Here is a 17,639-nt window from a genome sequence, read left to right as displayed (position 1 = left end):
GTCAATTTGAGAAATAATTTGTTACTGATAAAATAACGCAGTTAGGGATAAAATTGCTCTTGGCTTCCAACGTTATGGGTAAAATTGCATCATTTTAAACGATAGGGGTAAAATTGCTCCTGACCCAAAACATTATGAGTATTTTTGCACATTAACCCTTGTTTTAATAATTCTAATCAATGAAAAAAAAACAAACAAAACAACTCATTGACTCGTTCATCAACTTCCCCACGGTTTTTAAGTATCAATATGTTGAAACAGAGATCGAAAACAGTTTTTTCTTCTATGCATCTATCTTTATGTATAACATTAGTATTTTATTTTTCATCAAAAAAAAAACATTAGTATTTTGTCAGTAGTGTTGAACTTGTCAGTAGTGTTGAACATGGACACGCCTTATTAAATAAAATTAGTCAATCATTATTAAATCTAGACTTATTAAAATTTTAGTGGATGTTTGTTTAGATCAAAAAGCACAAAAAGAAAAAATGGGAATGAGAATGAGTTAAGGAAACAAATAAGGAAACAACCGTTCCTTCTCCAATATATATGTTAATCAAAATTTATTTTAAAGGAATCAAATTAAAACCCAATTTTTTCTTTTCTTCCTCACTTCCAGTGGTTAGTTATGAGTTTTTTTTTTTTTGGAAAAGTACAAAAATAAACTTTGTGGTTACATCTGTTTTCGAACAACACTTATGTGGTTTAAAAGTTTATAAAATTGTACCATATACTTCATTCTGTTAGCAAACACATAATAAATTGACTAACGGTGTTAAAAGTCAAAGAAAAATGAGTTAATTTTGTCCTTATATTTCTTTATTTTATAAATTAACCCACTTATTATCTAATTATCACAAACAAACCCTAAAATAAAAAATAAAAATCAAATACACTCTCTTCTCCATCTCTCCCTTAATTTCTTATTTTTTATTTTTCTTTCTCTCTTCTCTCATCTTTGTTAATTTCTCTCTCTAAAATAGAAAGTCTCCTTCCTATTTTAATATATGAGAAAGAAAGAAGTCTCATTCATCCCCTTCCATTAACTTTTTCACACCTCTCTTTTCTTCACCATTTTCCTTCTGGTTTCTCAACCAATCCCCACACCATCAAACAAATCCATCCTTTTTTATTCTCTTCTCTCTAAACTTTATTCCTTATTTTCCTTCCTATATTAATTCGGGTTTTCTTGCAATTGGGATAAATCATTAAATCATGGGGTTTTCCGGCAAGCATCAATCTGAGAGCGGATTAGAATTCGATGGTAAAAAATGGGTTATTGCCGGTATTCCTTTATGAGCTTCGTTAAAGCCTATTTATACAAATCCGGTGGAGATAAGTGAAATTGACGAACTTTCAACCACGCCGACAGGTTCAGAAGCAAGAATTCCAGTGAGATTGTTACCACCGGCGGCTCCAAAGAAGCGAAAAGCTACATTGAAATGTAATTACTGTTACAGTGTCAGAGAGTTCGTTACTCCTCCTGATTTTTTGGTAAATTGAAGAAGGCTAGAACAAGCCCAGAAGAAACAGCAAAAAAAAAAACAGCAGGAAGACCAGTACAGCAAGGAAAAAACAACTACACTCTAACAATTCGGCTCAAACAAGAACCCGAGTAATCCTCCCTTAAAATATTCAGGATGCCTGCAGGAGGCACATCACACTCGTGATGACCCAGAGGTAAAGACCCTGCGAAGTTCGCCATCCAATCTGCCGCTCGATTAGCTTCGCGGTAACAATGAGAGAAGGTAATATTCCAGTCTCGGTCTCTAAGCTCATAACATTGATGGATAAGCCAAGCGAAGGGATGCCGAAGATCCAGATTATGCTGTATAAATGTAATAACCATTTTAGAGTCCAATTCCACTTCCACATTCCGGAACCCGCTATCCCAAACAAGCTTGAGTCCAAAATAAAGCCCCCATATTTCCGCCATAAGAGCGTTGCAGACACCGATATTAACCCCAAAACCAGCCAGCCAGGCCCCCTTACTGTCTCTGACAAGACCACCAGCCGAGGCCAGGCCTGGATTACCCTTGCACGCACCATCCATATTTAAACGAACCCATCCAGACTTGGGGAATTTCCAACTGATCCAAACAGTAGCAGGGACACTCCGGGGCTGCAGTAAATCATTCTGAAAGGCATGAACAATCTCAGAAGCCTGACTAACCAGAAACAGAGATTTGTCTATATTAGGGGACTCGCTATTGAAGATGCGGCCATTCCGCCACCTCCACAACCACCAACACACAACCACAAAGAGGACCGGCCACTCAATTTCAAGATGTTTGGCGTCCGAGTGACAGTTAGCATGGAGCCAATCCATTAAAGGGAGTTGAAAAAACATTGGTTGAGCATTAGAGGGGATAAATTTGATCCAAACCTTTTTGGCGAAGGAGCAATCCCGAAGCACGTGTAATTGGGACTCCGGCAAGCGGCAAAGGTCACATAAATCACTGATGGAGATATGGCGGCGCACACGATTCAAGTTGCACATGAGCCCATTGTGGATAATAGTCCAAAGAAAGAGCCGATGACGTTCCGGGACTTTAAGGGACCAAACAGTAGTCCAGATGTCAAGATTAGGCGGAGGGGCAGAAGGTCCTAAGAGTTGATAAAGTGGACACAGTGTAATTAACACTCCGTGACTCCAACCAATACAGCTCGTCACCATGGCCCGCATTAGGGAATAAACAGTAGGAAGCGATCTGGAGGACCGCTGAGTTGGGTAGAAGCGACGCGAACAGAGGCCACTTCCAACCCCCGTAGATTGCCAAGCATCGGAAACATTAATATTAAGGAGATTAGGAGGGATATCGGCAGTAGCAATAGAGGACAGCGGAGTGGAGCCACACCATTTGTCATGCCAAAAGCTAGTTGAAGTGCCATCAGTAACGACTTTCCCAGAGCCCTATACAAAAAGAGGAGCTCCTAAAAGAATGCTCCGCCAAGTGTAGGAGGAACCAGGCTTTGACCAGAACATATCCAATCATGACTTACCCAAGCAATATTTAGTCTTTAGAACCTTAACCCACAAAGCAGAAGGCTCGGAGAGCATCCTCCAACCTGTTTTAGCAAGATAGCTACATTGAAGTTTTTAGTCTTACGGATGCCTAGCCCGCCAAAGCATTTTGGCTGGCAGACTTTGTCCCACCTTACCAGGCTCATTCTCCTATGACTCCCCATACTGCCCCAAAGGAATTGACGATTAAGACAGTCAAGCTTGTTACAGATACTCAAAGGAAGAAACGTAGTTTGCATTGAGTAGCAAGGAATGGATGAAGTCACAGACTTCACAAGAGTTGCACGCCCCGCAAGGGACAGGCAGGTATCTCTCCAACCCAAAAGCCTAGAGTATACCTTATCCACCACTTGCTTATAGGTTTCACGACTAACCCGGTTATGAATGATAGGCATCCCCAGATAAAGACCAAAATTGTCTGTGGCAGTAAATCCCAGCTCGTCGCACACTACACGCCTACAAGTTTCGTTCGTGTTGCCAGAAAAGTGAATCTGAGACTTAGCAACACTGACACGCTGTCCCGAGCTTTGAAAAAAGTAGTTCAAAATATGTTTGATGATCTGAGCTTGCTCTAGGGAAGCTTCAGCCAGCAAAACAATGTCGTCAGTGAAGAATATATGGGATAGGTGGGGTCCCTAGCGAGAAATGGGAAGAGGATTACAATGCTTATTGACCACTGCATCAGTGATGAGGTGTCCAAGCCGCTCCAGGCAAAGCACAAAGAGGTACGGGGAGAGAGGGTCTCCCTGACGGAGTCCATGAGAGGGAGTGAAACCCGGGAGTTTTTCACCATTCCAGAGGACACTCATATGCGAGGCAGAGACACAATTCATTATAATCTTGACCCAGAGATCAGGTAAACCAAAGCAAACAAGAGTCTCACGAAGGAAGGCCCAACTAATCCTGTCATAGGCCTTCTCCAAGTCAAGCTTTAAAACCATATAGCCTTTCCTGCCTGTTTTACGCCTCATAGAGTGCACAGCTTCCTGGAGAAGAATAATATTATCTGAAATCTGTCGCCCCGGAATGAAGCTACTCTGAGTGGGACTGACAAAGTTTGGTAGGAGGGGCTTTAGGCGGTTAATAAGGCATTTAGTTATAACCTTGTAAGTTACATTACACAAACTGATGGGGCGGAACTGGGATAGGGATTCATGATGTTGGATTTTAGGGATAAGGGAGATGAGGGTTTCATTCCAACTATCATTGACATTCCCACTACTAAGGGCTAAGAGAACCTCTGCGCTTAACTGTGAGCCCACCTTGTCCCATAAACGCTGAAAGAAGATAGCTTGGTAACCATCCGGGCCCGGTGCCTTGAAGGGATCCATGGAAAATAAGGCTGACTTGACCTCACTTGTGTCAAAAGGGCGGAGCAAGCTTCTATAATTATTACTGTTCCAAGGAGGGAAAACATGGGCCGACAATAAGGCTGGTTGGCAAGCTGATTCCTCAGTATACAAGCTGGCAAAAAAATCGCGGGTCATTATTCGGAGCTTAGGGGCATCCCACACCCACACCCCATTGGAGTCATGAAGTCCGTCAATTTTATTACGCCGGCGTCGTATGATGGTCGAAGTGTGAAAGAAGGTAGAGTTGCGATCCCCAAACCGAATCCACTTGACTCTAGACTTTTGATACCAAAGGATCTCTTCCTCTTCCAGGATGATATTTAACTCCTTCAAGAGCTTGCTTTCTAAGCGAAGGAGACCACTAGTAACCCGTTGGCTCAGACAGCGCTGAACCCCTTCGATCCTGTGGTGAGTGATTTTCTTACGGTGTAGAATATTCCCAAACACCTTTTTGTTCCAGTCACAAACATGAGAAGTAAAAGAGAGCAGGGCAGACTGCATGTCAAGAGAACCATCCCAGACTTCAGAGAAAAAATTTAGGAAATCAGAGTGCTGAAACCAAGAAGCAAGAAATCTGAAAGGCCTAACAACAGGCGGAGCTTGAGGCTTTTGCAAACTAAGCATGATAGGAGCGTGATCGGATTTGTTGCGGGCAAGGTGGCGGATCACAGCTTCAGGGAACAAGTGTCTCCAGGCTGAGTTACACAAAGCACGATCAAGCCTGCAAGCAATCCGAGTGTGAGGCAGCGATCCTCTGAACCAAGTGAAGCGAGGACCTGTGAAACCCAAATCATTAAAATCTATACAATTAATCCAGTCAGCAAAAAAGGAGCATCTATTAAGGATATGCATTGACCCGCCCTGTTTCTCCTCCATGTCCTTAATGCAGTTAAAGTCCCCCATGACAACCCAAAGGGAACCAATCGTACTTTTCAAGGAAAGCATGTCGGCCATAAAGCACATTTTCATAGTAAAATAGGGGCGAACATAAACAAAAGAGATATTGAAACAAATACCATCGAGCAACCCACCCACAAGGGTGGCCTTAGTGTGCATAAACTGTCCATTCCGATGCAAGATTTTAAACGAGATTCTGTCAGAGTGCCAGAAGAGCCAAATACCACCGCTAAATCCCTCAGCTTCAATTAGATCAAAGTGAGAGAATTTGAGCTTTCTACAAAGTTCAGGGGCGCGAGACCCTGGCAAGCGAGTCTCAAGAAGAACCAAAGCACAGGGATCAGAAGTGTGTATCAAATGGCGGAGAGCCCAGTGAAACTCATTACCACCGGCTCCAAAGCAGTTCCAGGTTATGATATTCATAGGGGAGAAACAAAAGACAGTGACCACCAGGCAAATACAAAAAAAGATCATCTAAGATGGGCAGCAGCCCTCTCAATATTCAAACCTGCCGCTCGAGACTTCTCATTTAAATCAACTCCTAAAGCACCTAGGGGGACCAGATTTTGCGCTGAACCAGAGCTGCTAGGGGCATTGGGTGGCTTTGTTGCAGAGAAGACACCATTAAAATCAGCATCGTTTCCCTTCTCATATCGGACACGCTTACCACGATTATTGTTAGGAGGATCGGCACAATCACCCCCCGAGGCTGAACCATTGTGAGCAAGTTCTAATTCCATACATTGGTCCGAGATATCTTGTGCGAGGTCCCCCGAATACATTGTGATTGCTAATATCTTTGAGAGTTTTAACTAGTCCGCCCTGACGGGAACCGCCACGGCCTCCTCCTCATCCCCCACGAGTAGTGTACACAGAACCGGTGCTCGGAGCCGAAGGCTTTACGGCATACCCAGTAGCATTCGACTGGAGAGAATTCTCCTTTCCCGTAGTAACACTAATCTTTTGAGCAGGCTTCTCAAGAGTTTCTACAGCTGTGATGGTGGCTTGGTTATTATGTTTAGCACGTGGATTATATTTCCTCTTGGGGACAATCATCCATGGCCCATAAACACTAGGTTTGACACTCTCAGATTGGTCATTTTGCGCGTTATTCTCTCCATCCTTTGTAGTGGTTTCAGCATTAGTGTTATCGGAGTTGATCATAGTTTCCGCTACCTGAGTAGAGATGACACAAGGTAACGTGCAAGAGGGTCTAGCATGACCATATCGGCCACAATTGGTGCAGGCTGTGTAGAGCCCCTCATACTCAACCTTGTAGACCCGATCATTGACCTCAAACATCGCAACAAGGGGTTTAGACAAGTCTATCTCCACACATACACGAGCAAACCGACCCCGTTTTGCATCACTGGTATTTTTATCTGCGCGGACAGCCTTTCCCAGAGAGTTGCCAATGCACATTAAGAAGTCTTCATCATAGTAAGTAAGTGGGAGTCCAGGCAGTCTTACCCAAACTAAGGTTGATTCAATTGCAGTCTCCTCCGGGACAAAATCCGCAGACCAGGTACGGACTGTTAAGTAGTGCCCTTGAACCGTCCAAGGGCCCTCCTGCATAACTCTATTCCGGTCATCTGGGTTCTCAAATTTGGCTAGAAAAAAGCCATGACCCAAGTCCATCATATCAACTTTGCCCTTAGGCTTCCAGACTTGGAGAGCTCGAGTACTAAGTGCAATATACCCGATATTTTTTCCCAGAAGTTTCACAATCAAAGTATCTTTCCAACGTTCTGCCCACTGATTAATTAATTGTGGTGAGACTGAGAATTTAGGGTGCAAAGGATTACCATTCTTATGTGTTACCTGGACTAGGCCTTGAGCTTGTAAATCAACGGGAACTCTCGGCAGGGTCTACGGTTGTGAGCCGGCCACCGCCTGACGGTACGAAACAAGAGAGGAGGTCTGCATCTCATGGTCGCCATCTTGCCCATCGGGTGGATCTAGAGCCGGTGGGATGGAAATCGACAGCAAGGTTGAGGGAGAGTCCATGGGTTCCTGCTGAAGGTTCGTGATTTTACTGTAGCAGAGCTGTTGAGCGGCTATTTTGTTCTTCCGTTACTCATCCTGATTTGGAAACTATTTTCATGCGCCAAATTGAAAGGCTAATTAAATTATTAATTGTTCACTTTTTATTTTTTTTAATTAGGTTTGTATTGCAGGTATAGTTGACTTTTTTTTTCTTTTTTTTGTTTAAGTTTGAAAGACGAGACGAGAGTAAGTGACGAAGAGAAAGTAAGCGTTGCTGTAGGTAATTTTAATTTTAGAGACATAAATTTACAAAGAGTAGAGAGAAGAGAGAGGAAGAAAAAGAAAAATAAGAAATTAAAGAGAAATAAAGAAGATGGTGTTTTTTATTTTTATTTTTTATTTTAGAATTTGTTTGTAATAATTAGATAATAAGGGGTTAATTTATAAAATAATCATAAACCTAAGGACCAAATTAATTGTTTTCCCTTTCACTTTAGTCAATTTGGTATGCGTTTGCTAACGGAATGAACCTCAAGGTACCATTTTACAAACTTTTATATCACATTAGTGTTGTTCAAAAACAGATATAACTAAAGGTTTATTTTTAGACTTTTCCTTTTTTTAATAATATAATTCCTCACTTCCCACATAATTCATTTTTTATTCGGTTTTTTATATATAGTTTCTTTTTTTTAACCATAGTTTTTTTTTCATAAACAAAAAACATTTAGTTTCATTTTTATTTTGTATCCTATCACTATAATTTATATTAATATATTGTGAGAGATTATTTTATTAATAATATATATTTTTTATATTTTCTATAATAAAAATTAATTTTATTTTTCAGATTTGTTAATTATTAATAGTTTTTATTTTTTATTTACTTATTAAATATATTATTTATCTAATGAATTTTAATTTTGTCGCATTTTGGTTTCGATTTCAAAATTTGAACCAAACACTTGTAAAAGTAAATAAGCATTCTGATTCTGATTCTGTAGCTAGCATTCGGATTCCGATTCGGATTTCAAAATTTAAACCAAACACTCCCTTAAGGTAGAGATTAAGACTTAGACTTAATAAATGTAGATCTAATTGTGACGGGCTAAATTCATTTGGTAAGTTAGATTCTGTGTTACCTTTATACATAAATGGAGAAAAAAATTCTTTGTTATCTTGTAGGAATTTTGAGACAAGAATGCTTATAAAAAAAGTATTTTTTATATTTTATTTTTAATATTATTTAAATATAAAATTTATTAAAAGTAAAATATTAAATTAATGTAAAACATAATAATAATATATAAATTTTTAAATCAACCTTATAATTAAATTTATTAAATGTACATATTAATATTAATATTTAAAACACATATAATATTACTAATGATTTTTTTTACACTAAGGGAATGAAAACTAGTGGAGACGGTGTTCTCCAAATGAATATTTTGTTATATAAATTTAGACTATGGAATGAGAATATTTCTTTTATTAGTATTTGGTTAAGCAAATATAGTTTGAGAATCAATTTACTTGTTATTTGCCTTTTATGCGGTGCCCTGTGCCTGGTAGCCCTAGCCGATGTTAGGCTTTCTCAAGATTTTCCTATCGCCTTAACCAGTAGTGTATGTTACTTGTTTGCACTAATCTGTGGTTTCCTGATGTTGTTGGTAGATGGGAGAGGAGCTAGAGGTTACCTGGCACCGTATGCGGCTCACGGAAGATGAAGAGGTGGAAGTTGTTCTTGGGGGCGAGGAGCTTCTGGGGGAACCTAGTGTCGGACTAAAAATTGCTTGAGAAATGCTTTCTCATCTATCTATCATACAAATAAGGGATTCAAGGTGAATGAGTGTGGGAATTGAACTTTTATGATTGAGTTTGAATCGGAAACGGGATAAAACTTTACTCATGAAACTTGTTTGATGTATACGCTAAAGATCCATAGAGCCGTTTGGATCCATATTGTTAAAGGAAAATATAGAAAGAATGAAGTATTTGGTCGAGTAAGTTCCATCTCTCCTCCCATGGTTATAGGCTAGTTTTCTTTCTAAACTAGTTTTTTTTGTTGTTTGTCCTTTTCTTTCTCTCGTAAACTATCAAAAGAAAAAAGATACCAAAACTAGGAAAAAAATATCTTTCCTACCAAAATGAAGCTATTAAACATATTATATTACAGATAATATCATTTATTGCTTCACTAATATGTCAATTAAAATTTTAAGGCTAAATTAATTTATCAATACTTCATTTTTATTGATTTTCATTTGTAATTTATCAGGTCAGTTAAATAAATAGTTTTGAATTTATAGTGTGACTCCTATAATCTGAAATCTGTTCTTAAACAAATAAAATAAACTATTATATTATTTTGCTTACTATTATATTACATACTTTTTTTTGAAACGATTATATTACATACTTAAAATATGAAAAAAAAAAATTACTATATTATCTAAGACGTACCAAAATTGCAACCTTTTAGATTTGGTTTCTACCCAAAAATATTATATTGCACAAAGTACGAAAAAAATGCTCGTGGTTTGCCTTGTTTGCGAATAGAAGTCCGTGGTTTAAAAGTTTACAAATAGAGATATGTGGTATGCTTTTTTTATAAAACAAAGTATTTAACATATAAATTTTAAGTAATCGATGATAATAAGAGCATTTTTTAATTTTTTTTCCAGTTACATTTATATATTGACAAAACACAGATCCCAAAATCAAATTGCAACTGTAAAATGAACTTAAATATCAATTTAGTTCATAAACTGTCATATTAGTAAAAAAACGTAAAATTCCAACATATTATTTATTATTTCGATTTAGGAAGTCGTTTTTTCGGAGGTTGTGTTTTGCTGATATGTAAAATAATTTTTTTTACAGATAAAAATGTTTTTGGTTGTAATCAGAACTTAACTGTGTAATTGTAATACTTTGTTTTGTAAATAAAACATACTACAGACCTTTATTTGTGAACTTTTAAACCACGTGCCTCTGTTTGCAAAATGGATAAACCACAAGTATTTTTTCATATTTTTTCCTATTATATTTATTTAAAATGTCAAATTTTCTTAGGTATAAATTATATTTATTTAAAATGTTAAATTTTGTAGGTATTTTATAACATGATTATATATAAAATTGTGAATGCATCAAAAAGGCTTAATATTCTGATAGTCTCTTGAACATGTATAAAATGTAATCAATTAATCACTCGGTTGTAAAAAAAAGGTAATTTAAATGCAGAAGATATATTGCATGTATCTTAAAAAAAAAAGTAAAACGACCAAGCTCACGATATGTGATTCTAATATTAGAGAAGAAAAAATTTTACAGTTGAACAAGTAAAAACTTCTTTTTTTTAATACGTTTTAATCTATTTTGTGAATCATTAATGTATTAATATTTTAAGGCACGTACAACATAACTTCCACATATAACTTACTATGTTACAATCGAGTGATTAATTGATTACATTTTGCATAAGTTCAAGTGCTAACTAAACATTTTATGAAAGTTCGGAGGCTATCAGGACAGCCAATCAAATTTTTTGGACAAATTCGGAGAGCAACCCAACAAAAATAATGATTATATCAATCGATCAAAACGAAATTTACAACTAACTAATTTTAGAAGAAAGACTTAATGTAAAACTGAAAGATTAGATGCATTAGAGGTGTTTTTAAGAGTTCAAACCATGGATCATAGGGACAATCTGAGCTAAATCTTACCAAAAAAAAAAGAGCTACTATATCAAGTGCGATGAATACTCAGATATTGTTGGTGACTCGGAAGATAACAACTCCACAATCGAGTACCGAGAAAATCTTGAAAAACTTAACAACTTTTGAGAAACTTGAAACACAAAATCAGGTCCACGATTTTCCATAACCACAACCATCTTTTCCAACGCTCTTGTATTTTTCAAAAGAAATTCAATAAAGTTGAACGCAAGATTAAGTTGATCATCATGCTCTGAGAGGCCGAAAATTTTAACAATCTTCAAATGTGACACCAAACAATTGAAGTCAGCTCCCTTTGAATTCCAGTAGTTCTCTCCCGAAATATTCAAGTCCGGGAAATCCCAAGGTGTTTCACACTGGAAATAGAGTTTATTAGCAACAAGAAATTGAATATCTATTAGCTCATTAAACCATATGCTTTGCCAGTTACAACAATGGATTTTAACATTATCATTCCTTTGAGAAAATTCATTAAATATAAATTACATAAGGCTTGAATTAAATTTGACGTTAAGATTGATTTCAACAAAACTTACCTCATGTTGCCGCAAAGTTATAACTAATTTCTCAAGCTTGGGAGAACTGCGAAGAGCATATGCAATTCCAGGAAGGTTCTCAACAAAATTAGGACCACCATCAAAAGTCAAACACTTTACGTTGATTGATGTAGAACATACACTTCTCATCTCCAAAGTTGATAGAATCTTCAAGCATAATGAAATGAAAACTATGAATATCGGAAAACCAGCTTTTTCCAACAGCAAGCAAGTAGTAAAAATAGGTAAATCAAATGGAAAAGTTACAATAATGCAGTTACCTTGATAAGGCAGCGTCCCAAATTTAGGTCCTTAACATGGCCAAGCTGCTCAAGAATCATCCTCACCGTATTTTCATTATAAATCTCATTATAACAATTAAAGTCGAAAGTAGCACAAATTGAAGATGGTATATTTATCAATTTAATTCTTTCAATAAACAAAGAACACAAATACAATTCCCCAAGGTTCGGACATGAAATTACAATTGCATCAGTTTGAATCTCTACTAAAACTAATTTCTTCAAAGAGTTTGAATCAATAACAAGCTGTTCAAACACATCACATTCGATTAATTCCATCGATTCAAGTGATGGGCTGCCAGATAAAACATTTTCAATCGCTGCACCGGACAACCTAAAAGAGGGGCAGATGTCACGTGCCCTAAAATAGAATTTTACAAGGTTTGGACACGAAATCTCAAGAACAAAATATTCAAGAGCATCTGCCAAAACCAATCTTTTTAACGATTTAGAAGCAATAGCAAGGCGATCAAACCCTAAACAGTCGTTAATTTCCAATGATTCAAGCAAAGGACTGCCAGCTGCAACACTTGCAATAGCTAGAGTAGTACACAAACAAGATTCTATATACAAATACTTAAGATGCTCCCAATTTACCCTCCCATTGGGCATCAAACTGCACTTAGTGAGCTGTAATTTAACCAATGAAGCATAGTTGAAAAAGAAATTCGGAAACATAAACTTGTCTACGCCATAAAACTCCAAGATTAGCTCCTCCACCTGTTTTGTTATTGCGAAATGGAGTTTCACATTATTACAGTTAGGATCCTTTGCAAAGTTATAGCCACCTGATTTAATATGGAATTTCTGGATCTTCAAGCAGTTATGAAGAATTAGAGTATTGTCAATGGATCTAGATATATAAGAGATGTCTTTACCAGAAAAATCATGGAAATTGAAAATGAGAGCAGGGACACGAGTCCATTGTTTGTGCCATCGTTTCCATAAAACACTAGTCTGAATAGCATTTTTGGTTGATGACAAAAGGGAGAGGATATGTTGAATGATGGAATCTGGTAAAGCACTAATTCGATCTTCTTTCTCCTTCAACTTCTTCACCTTTTGCTTCCCATTTCTCTCCAACCTTGTAAGTAAGGCTATGGTGCTGTGGAAGATTACTATAATTATATGGAAGGAGTAAGATTTAAAATCAATGTATCTATCTCTTCGACTAATCAATGTATCTATTTCTTCATTTGATTTAATCAATTTTACATACACCTGGGCATGGCCGTAAAGCCTCATGAGCGAAAACCCAGCCCAGCCCGCAGGTAATTTAATCGGGTTCGGGTTCGGGTTCGGGCCGGAGATATAAATCCCAAGCCCGCCCGTTCAAACCATCTGTATATTTAAAAAAAAATAATTAAATTTAAAATTTCACACCAAATTTCAGCAAGCATTTCAGCAAAATTCACAAGCTTTTGAGCCTCAGGTCTATGAAATTGTTGATGCAAGTATTTTTGGGGAAAATAAAGAAATAGGATATCATATGGGCGAATATGTATTACAGAGCATCGGATTGGAGATACGATTAGAGAGAGAACGGGAGTGAGAGAAGAAAGAGGGAGAAGGAGCTGTCGAGAAAACAAACCTGCGGCGGCGAAGGAGGATTCCTGCGGCGGCGGTGAAGGACGACGGTGTGAAGGAGGTGGCTGCGGCGTGAAGAGCTCTTCTCTTCTTCTCCTGTGTTCGTGAATCGTGAAGGACGGCGGTGTGAAGGAGGTGGCTGAGCGGCTTTTTTTGATGGAGGAGGAGATTAGGTTTAGTCTAACAAATGTTTTATATATTTATATTTTTGTTTTATAAATTATAATTAATATTTATTTATATAACATAATAATATCAGCATATATTGTAACGGGTCGGGTAAGGTAAAATATATCCAGCCCAAGCCCGTTCAGTTTTTGACGGGCTTATATGGGTTTGGGCCGGACCGGACCTGAATGCATTTTTATGTATCCAGGTCCGGCTAAATGGGTCTGGGCCGGACGGGGTCATCGGCCCATAGACCTGGGCATGGGCCGGGCTCGAACCGGGCCTGTCGGGCTTTTGATAAAGTCGGCGAGCCCAAGTCCAGTCCAGCCCGCAAGAAATTTAATCGGGCTCGGACTGGGCTCGGGCCGAAGATATGAATCCCAAGCCCGCCCGTCCAAGCCCATCTATATATTAAAAATATATTATAACTTATATTTATATATTATAATTTATATTTATATATTATAATTTATATAAAAATGTATATATTATAATTTATATATATAAATATATATATATATATATATATTAAGTTAAACAGCAAAGTTTTTTTTGAAAAATTTATTTATATTTATGTTTATAAAAATATATTATAATTTATATAAATATATATATATTATATATATATATAGTATATCGGGCCGGGCCTACCCGATATAAAAGTTGTAAAGCCCAAGCCCGTCCAGTTTTTGACGGGCTTGGGCCGGGCCTAACAGTATTTCCATGTATCCAAGCCCGGCTAAATGGGCCTGGGCCCGGGCCAGGCCTACCCGATATAAAAGTTGTAAAGCTCAAGCCCGCCCAGTTTTTGACGGGCTTGGGCCGGACCGGGCCTAACAGTATTTCCATGTATCCAAGCCCGGCTAAATGGGACTGGGCCCGGGCCGGCCGGGCGGGCTCGTCGGCCCATGCCTAGGTTTTTCTCTTTTAGTTATGTGTTGTTTAATTAATGACGAATTAAGCATGGGTAAATTACATCCATAGCCACTAAGCATTAATCATTTTCATGGTATAACCGCTCAATTTACACTTTTTAGTATTATCTCCAGTAAATTTTAATTAACAGATTAAAATGATCTTTAGTGACCTTAAAATGAGAATATTCAAGAATTATATTAAAAAAATTATTTTAAGATTGTTACTGGTCATTTTGAAATGTTTATTAAAGTTTAGTGGCTATAATATTAATGTAAACTTGAGTAACTATGATTTCAAGTTTTGTGGTCATATAATAATGAGTAAAATTGAGTAGCAATAAATGTAATTTACCTACTCCCTCCATTCCTTTTTGTAAGTCGTTTTAGGGGAAAAAATATTTTCCTTAATATTTGACGTTTTAGAGTTCCCAGAGTATTTTGTATCATCTTTTCCATTATTGCCCTTCCTTTGGTTCGTTCATTAATGGCTACCATTCTTCTACTATTAATTGATTGCTTATTTGGTTTCCAAGGTTCATTAACTGATAACGATGCAATAAGAACGTTTGTTCTTCATATATACAGAGGTTAACAAAAATGAAATTCATAGAATACAAGGAAGAGAGAAAAGCATCAAGAGGAAGCAAAAATGACAATCTTCAGGAAGGTAATGAAGAAAGCTGGAGATTGTAAGGGATTGAACCCTGAAAAGAAGACAATATTCAAGAGGAAATTGAAGAAAGAAGAAGATGGAGGTTTTGAAAACCCACAAAAAAACGATAGATTTCTTAATACTACCAAACAAGAAAGAAGAAGAATACGAGGAGTTGAGTTCTAAGAAGAAGAAAATTCTACTAGATTTTGATTTGAATAAATTTGCAAAGGAAGGAGATGAAGCTTTTGAAAAGCCACAAAAAATGACAGATTTCTTAATACCAAAGAAGAAAGAAGAAGAATCTGAGGAGTTGAGTTCTAAGAAGAAGAAAATTCCACTGGATTTTGATTTGAATAAATTTTCAGAAGAAGGAGAGGAAGCTTTTGAAAACCCAGAATTACAACAAGTGGTTATGAAGAAGTTGAAAATTTATCTGCCTAGGTTTTATTAAGCATTTTACTTTCCAGTTTTGTAATATTGTTGTTGAAACAATTTTTCTTGTTAAAAGGATTTCCAATTTTCCAATTTTAATCTATCAGGTACTAATCCATCAGCAAAAGGGTTTTATTCCCAGTTTTCCATTTTCAGAAGGTTCTAATAATCAATCAATTGGGTAATATTGTTGCTAAAACAATTTTGTTGTGTTTGTAGAGATGATTTTATGTGTTGGGGTTAATTTTTTTTAGGAATTTCTGTTTATATTGTTCACCTGATTGTGTTGTGTTTCATTGAATTGAGTTGAGTTAATATGAAATTGGATGCTGTGATTTGCTTAATTTATTGTTGATGTATTGCTGATTTTCTCTTAAAGGGAGTATGAACTTGTTAATAGTGTTGATTGCCTGGAGTTGCTTTGCTTGATTGCCTGCTACTTAGTTGCTTGCTGATTTCATTTCATTTTTACATTGCTCAAGGCTTTCTGCACATTTACATCATATCTAGTACAATATCACAAAATATAACCATTTCGTATCAGTATCTTCAGATATATATATAATCATTAGTTTAGCTTTGCAAAATGATTTTCAGGCTTGATTTTCAATTGACGAAGGGAGTGTTATATGATAAAGGAATGTTGATCATTTTAACAACCTCAAAATGGATACAAATTGTTACTTGCTGAGTTTCATATATCTTGGGACCTATCTCACAAGCAGTACATACTTTTATATTCATTGCACTCTTAACTTAAGGTTCTAAGTGAAACATCAGAATGCTAACTGATTCCGATTTCATTTGCTTTAGAATTACAGTATCAGAACAGTTTTTGGACTACCAAACATTCTCTTGAATCAATTGAATTATAGTAGGCCTTAAAAATCCACCATCATACAAGCACATAAAATGTGAGGGAGCTGATATGAAGCCAAAGACCAAATTTCGTATTGTAGTGGTGGAGGATATGTTTTTTTTGTGTTCTAGCAGGTTAAACTTTCTACATTAACAACTTTTGCAAACTGATATATATACACTTTGCACATGGGAGAGAGAGATAAGTAAAAATTAGATCATGCATACTTTTATCAAATACACTACCATTAATTAAGACATGTGATATCTCATTAGTGGTATTGATACCTCCATTAATTAAGATATCACCAATACCATCATGTGTTCCAATGTCTATATGATATTCTTTTCATTATTTTAAGATATTCAACTTTTTACTTTTCCATTTTACATTATTGTGATATTCTTTGTAACTAATCTATGCATTTGAACTCTTTAATGTCTTATTACACTTTAAAATGGGATATTCTTCATAATCAATTTATTTGATTGCAACCACTGAATCTTTAACAATATGATGCAATCCGTAACATGGAAAATTCAGTCCCACTTAAGTTATTTGACAGAGAAAAATTCAGTCCCACTTCAAATATAAAATTCAGGTTGTCCTCAATTTGACAGAACAAAATTCAGTCCCGCTTAAACCATAAAATTCAAGCTGCTTCCAACTAAAACATAAAATTCAGCCCCACTTAAGCAATTTGACAGAGCAAAATTCAGTCCCACTTAAAACATAAAATTCAGGCTGCTCCTAACTAAAACATAAAATCCAGCCCCACTTAAGCAATTTGACAGAGCAAAATTCAGTCCCATAAAATTCAGACTGCTCCTAACTAAACCATAAAATTCAGCCCCACTTAAGCAATTTGACAGAGCAAAATTCAGTCCCATAAAATTCAGACTGCTCCTAACTAAACCATAAAATTCAGCCCCACTTAAGTTATTTGACAGAGAAAAATTCAGTCCCACTTAAAACATAAAATTCAGGCTGCTTCTAACTAAAACATAAAATTCAGGCTGTCCTCAATTTGACAGAGAAAAATTCAGTCCCATTTAAAACATAAAATTCAGGATGTTCCAATTTGAAAGAGCAAAATTTAGTCCCACTTAAGAACATAAAATTCTGGATGTACCCAATTTCCTTGTAACATGAGCTTTAATATAAACATAATTGAACA

General features: G+C 36.6%; 1 protein-coding gene and 1 pseudogene across 1 annotated transcript; one reads left to right on the top strand and one right to left on the bottom strand.

Moving 5' to 3' along the window:
- Positions 1 to 1,215: 1,215 nt before the first annotated feature.
- Positions 1,216 to 9,060, top strand: LOC136217131 (cyclin-dependent protein kinase inhibitor SMR6-like; annotated as a pseudogene).
- A 1,762-nt stretch (positions 9,061 to 10,822) lies between these two features.
- LOC136217122 (putative F-box/LRR-repeat protein At3g18150) lies at positions 10,823 to 13,619 on the bottom strand (the record flags this gene model as incomplete). Its single annotated transcript, XM_066003709.1, has 4 exons — positions 10,823 to 11,362; positions 11,543 to 11,710; positions 11,824 to 12,962; positions 13,436 to 13,619. Coding segments are annotated over 4 exons (1,842 nt in total), but the record flags the coding sequence as incomplete, so codon positions are not given.
- Between the last annotated feature and the right edge of the window lie 4,020 nt (positions 13,620 to 17,639).

Source organism: Euphorbia lathyris, chromosome 1 (genome assembly GCF_963576675.1).
Source record: "Euphorbia lathyris chromosome 1, ddEupLath1.1, whole genome shotgun sequence".
NCBI classification, from domain to species: Eukaryota; Viridiplantae; Streptophyta; class Magnoliopsida; order Malpighiales; family Euphorbiaceae; genus Euphorbia; species Euphorbia lathyris.
The sequence above is the reverse complement of the archived record's forward strand: the minus strand, read 5'-3'. Positions and strand labels throughout refer to the sequence as shown.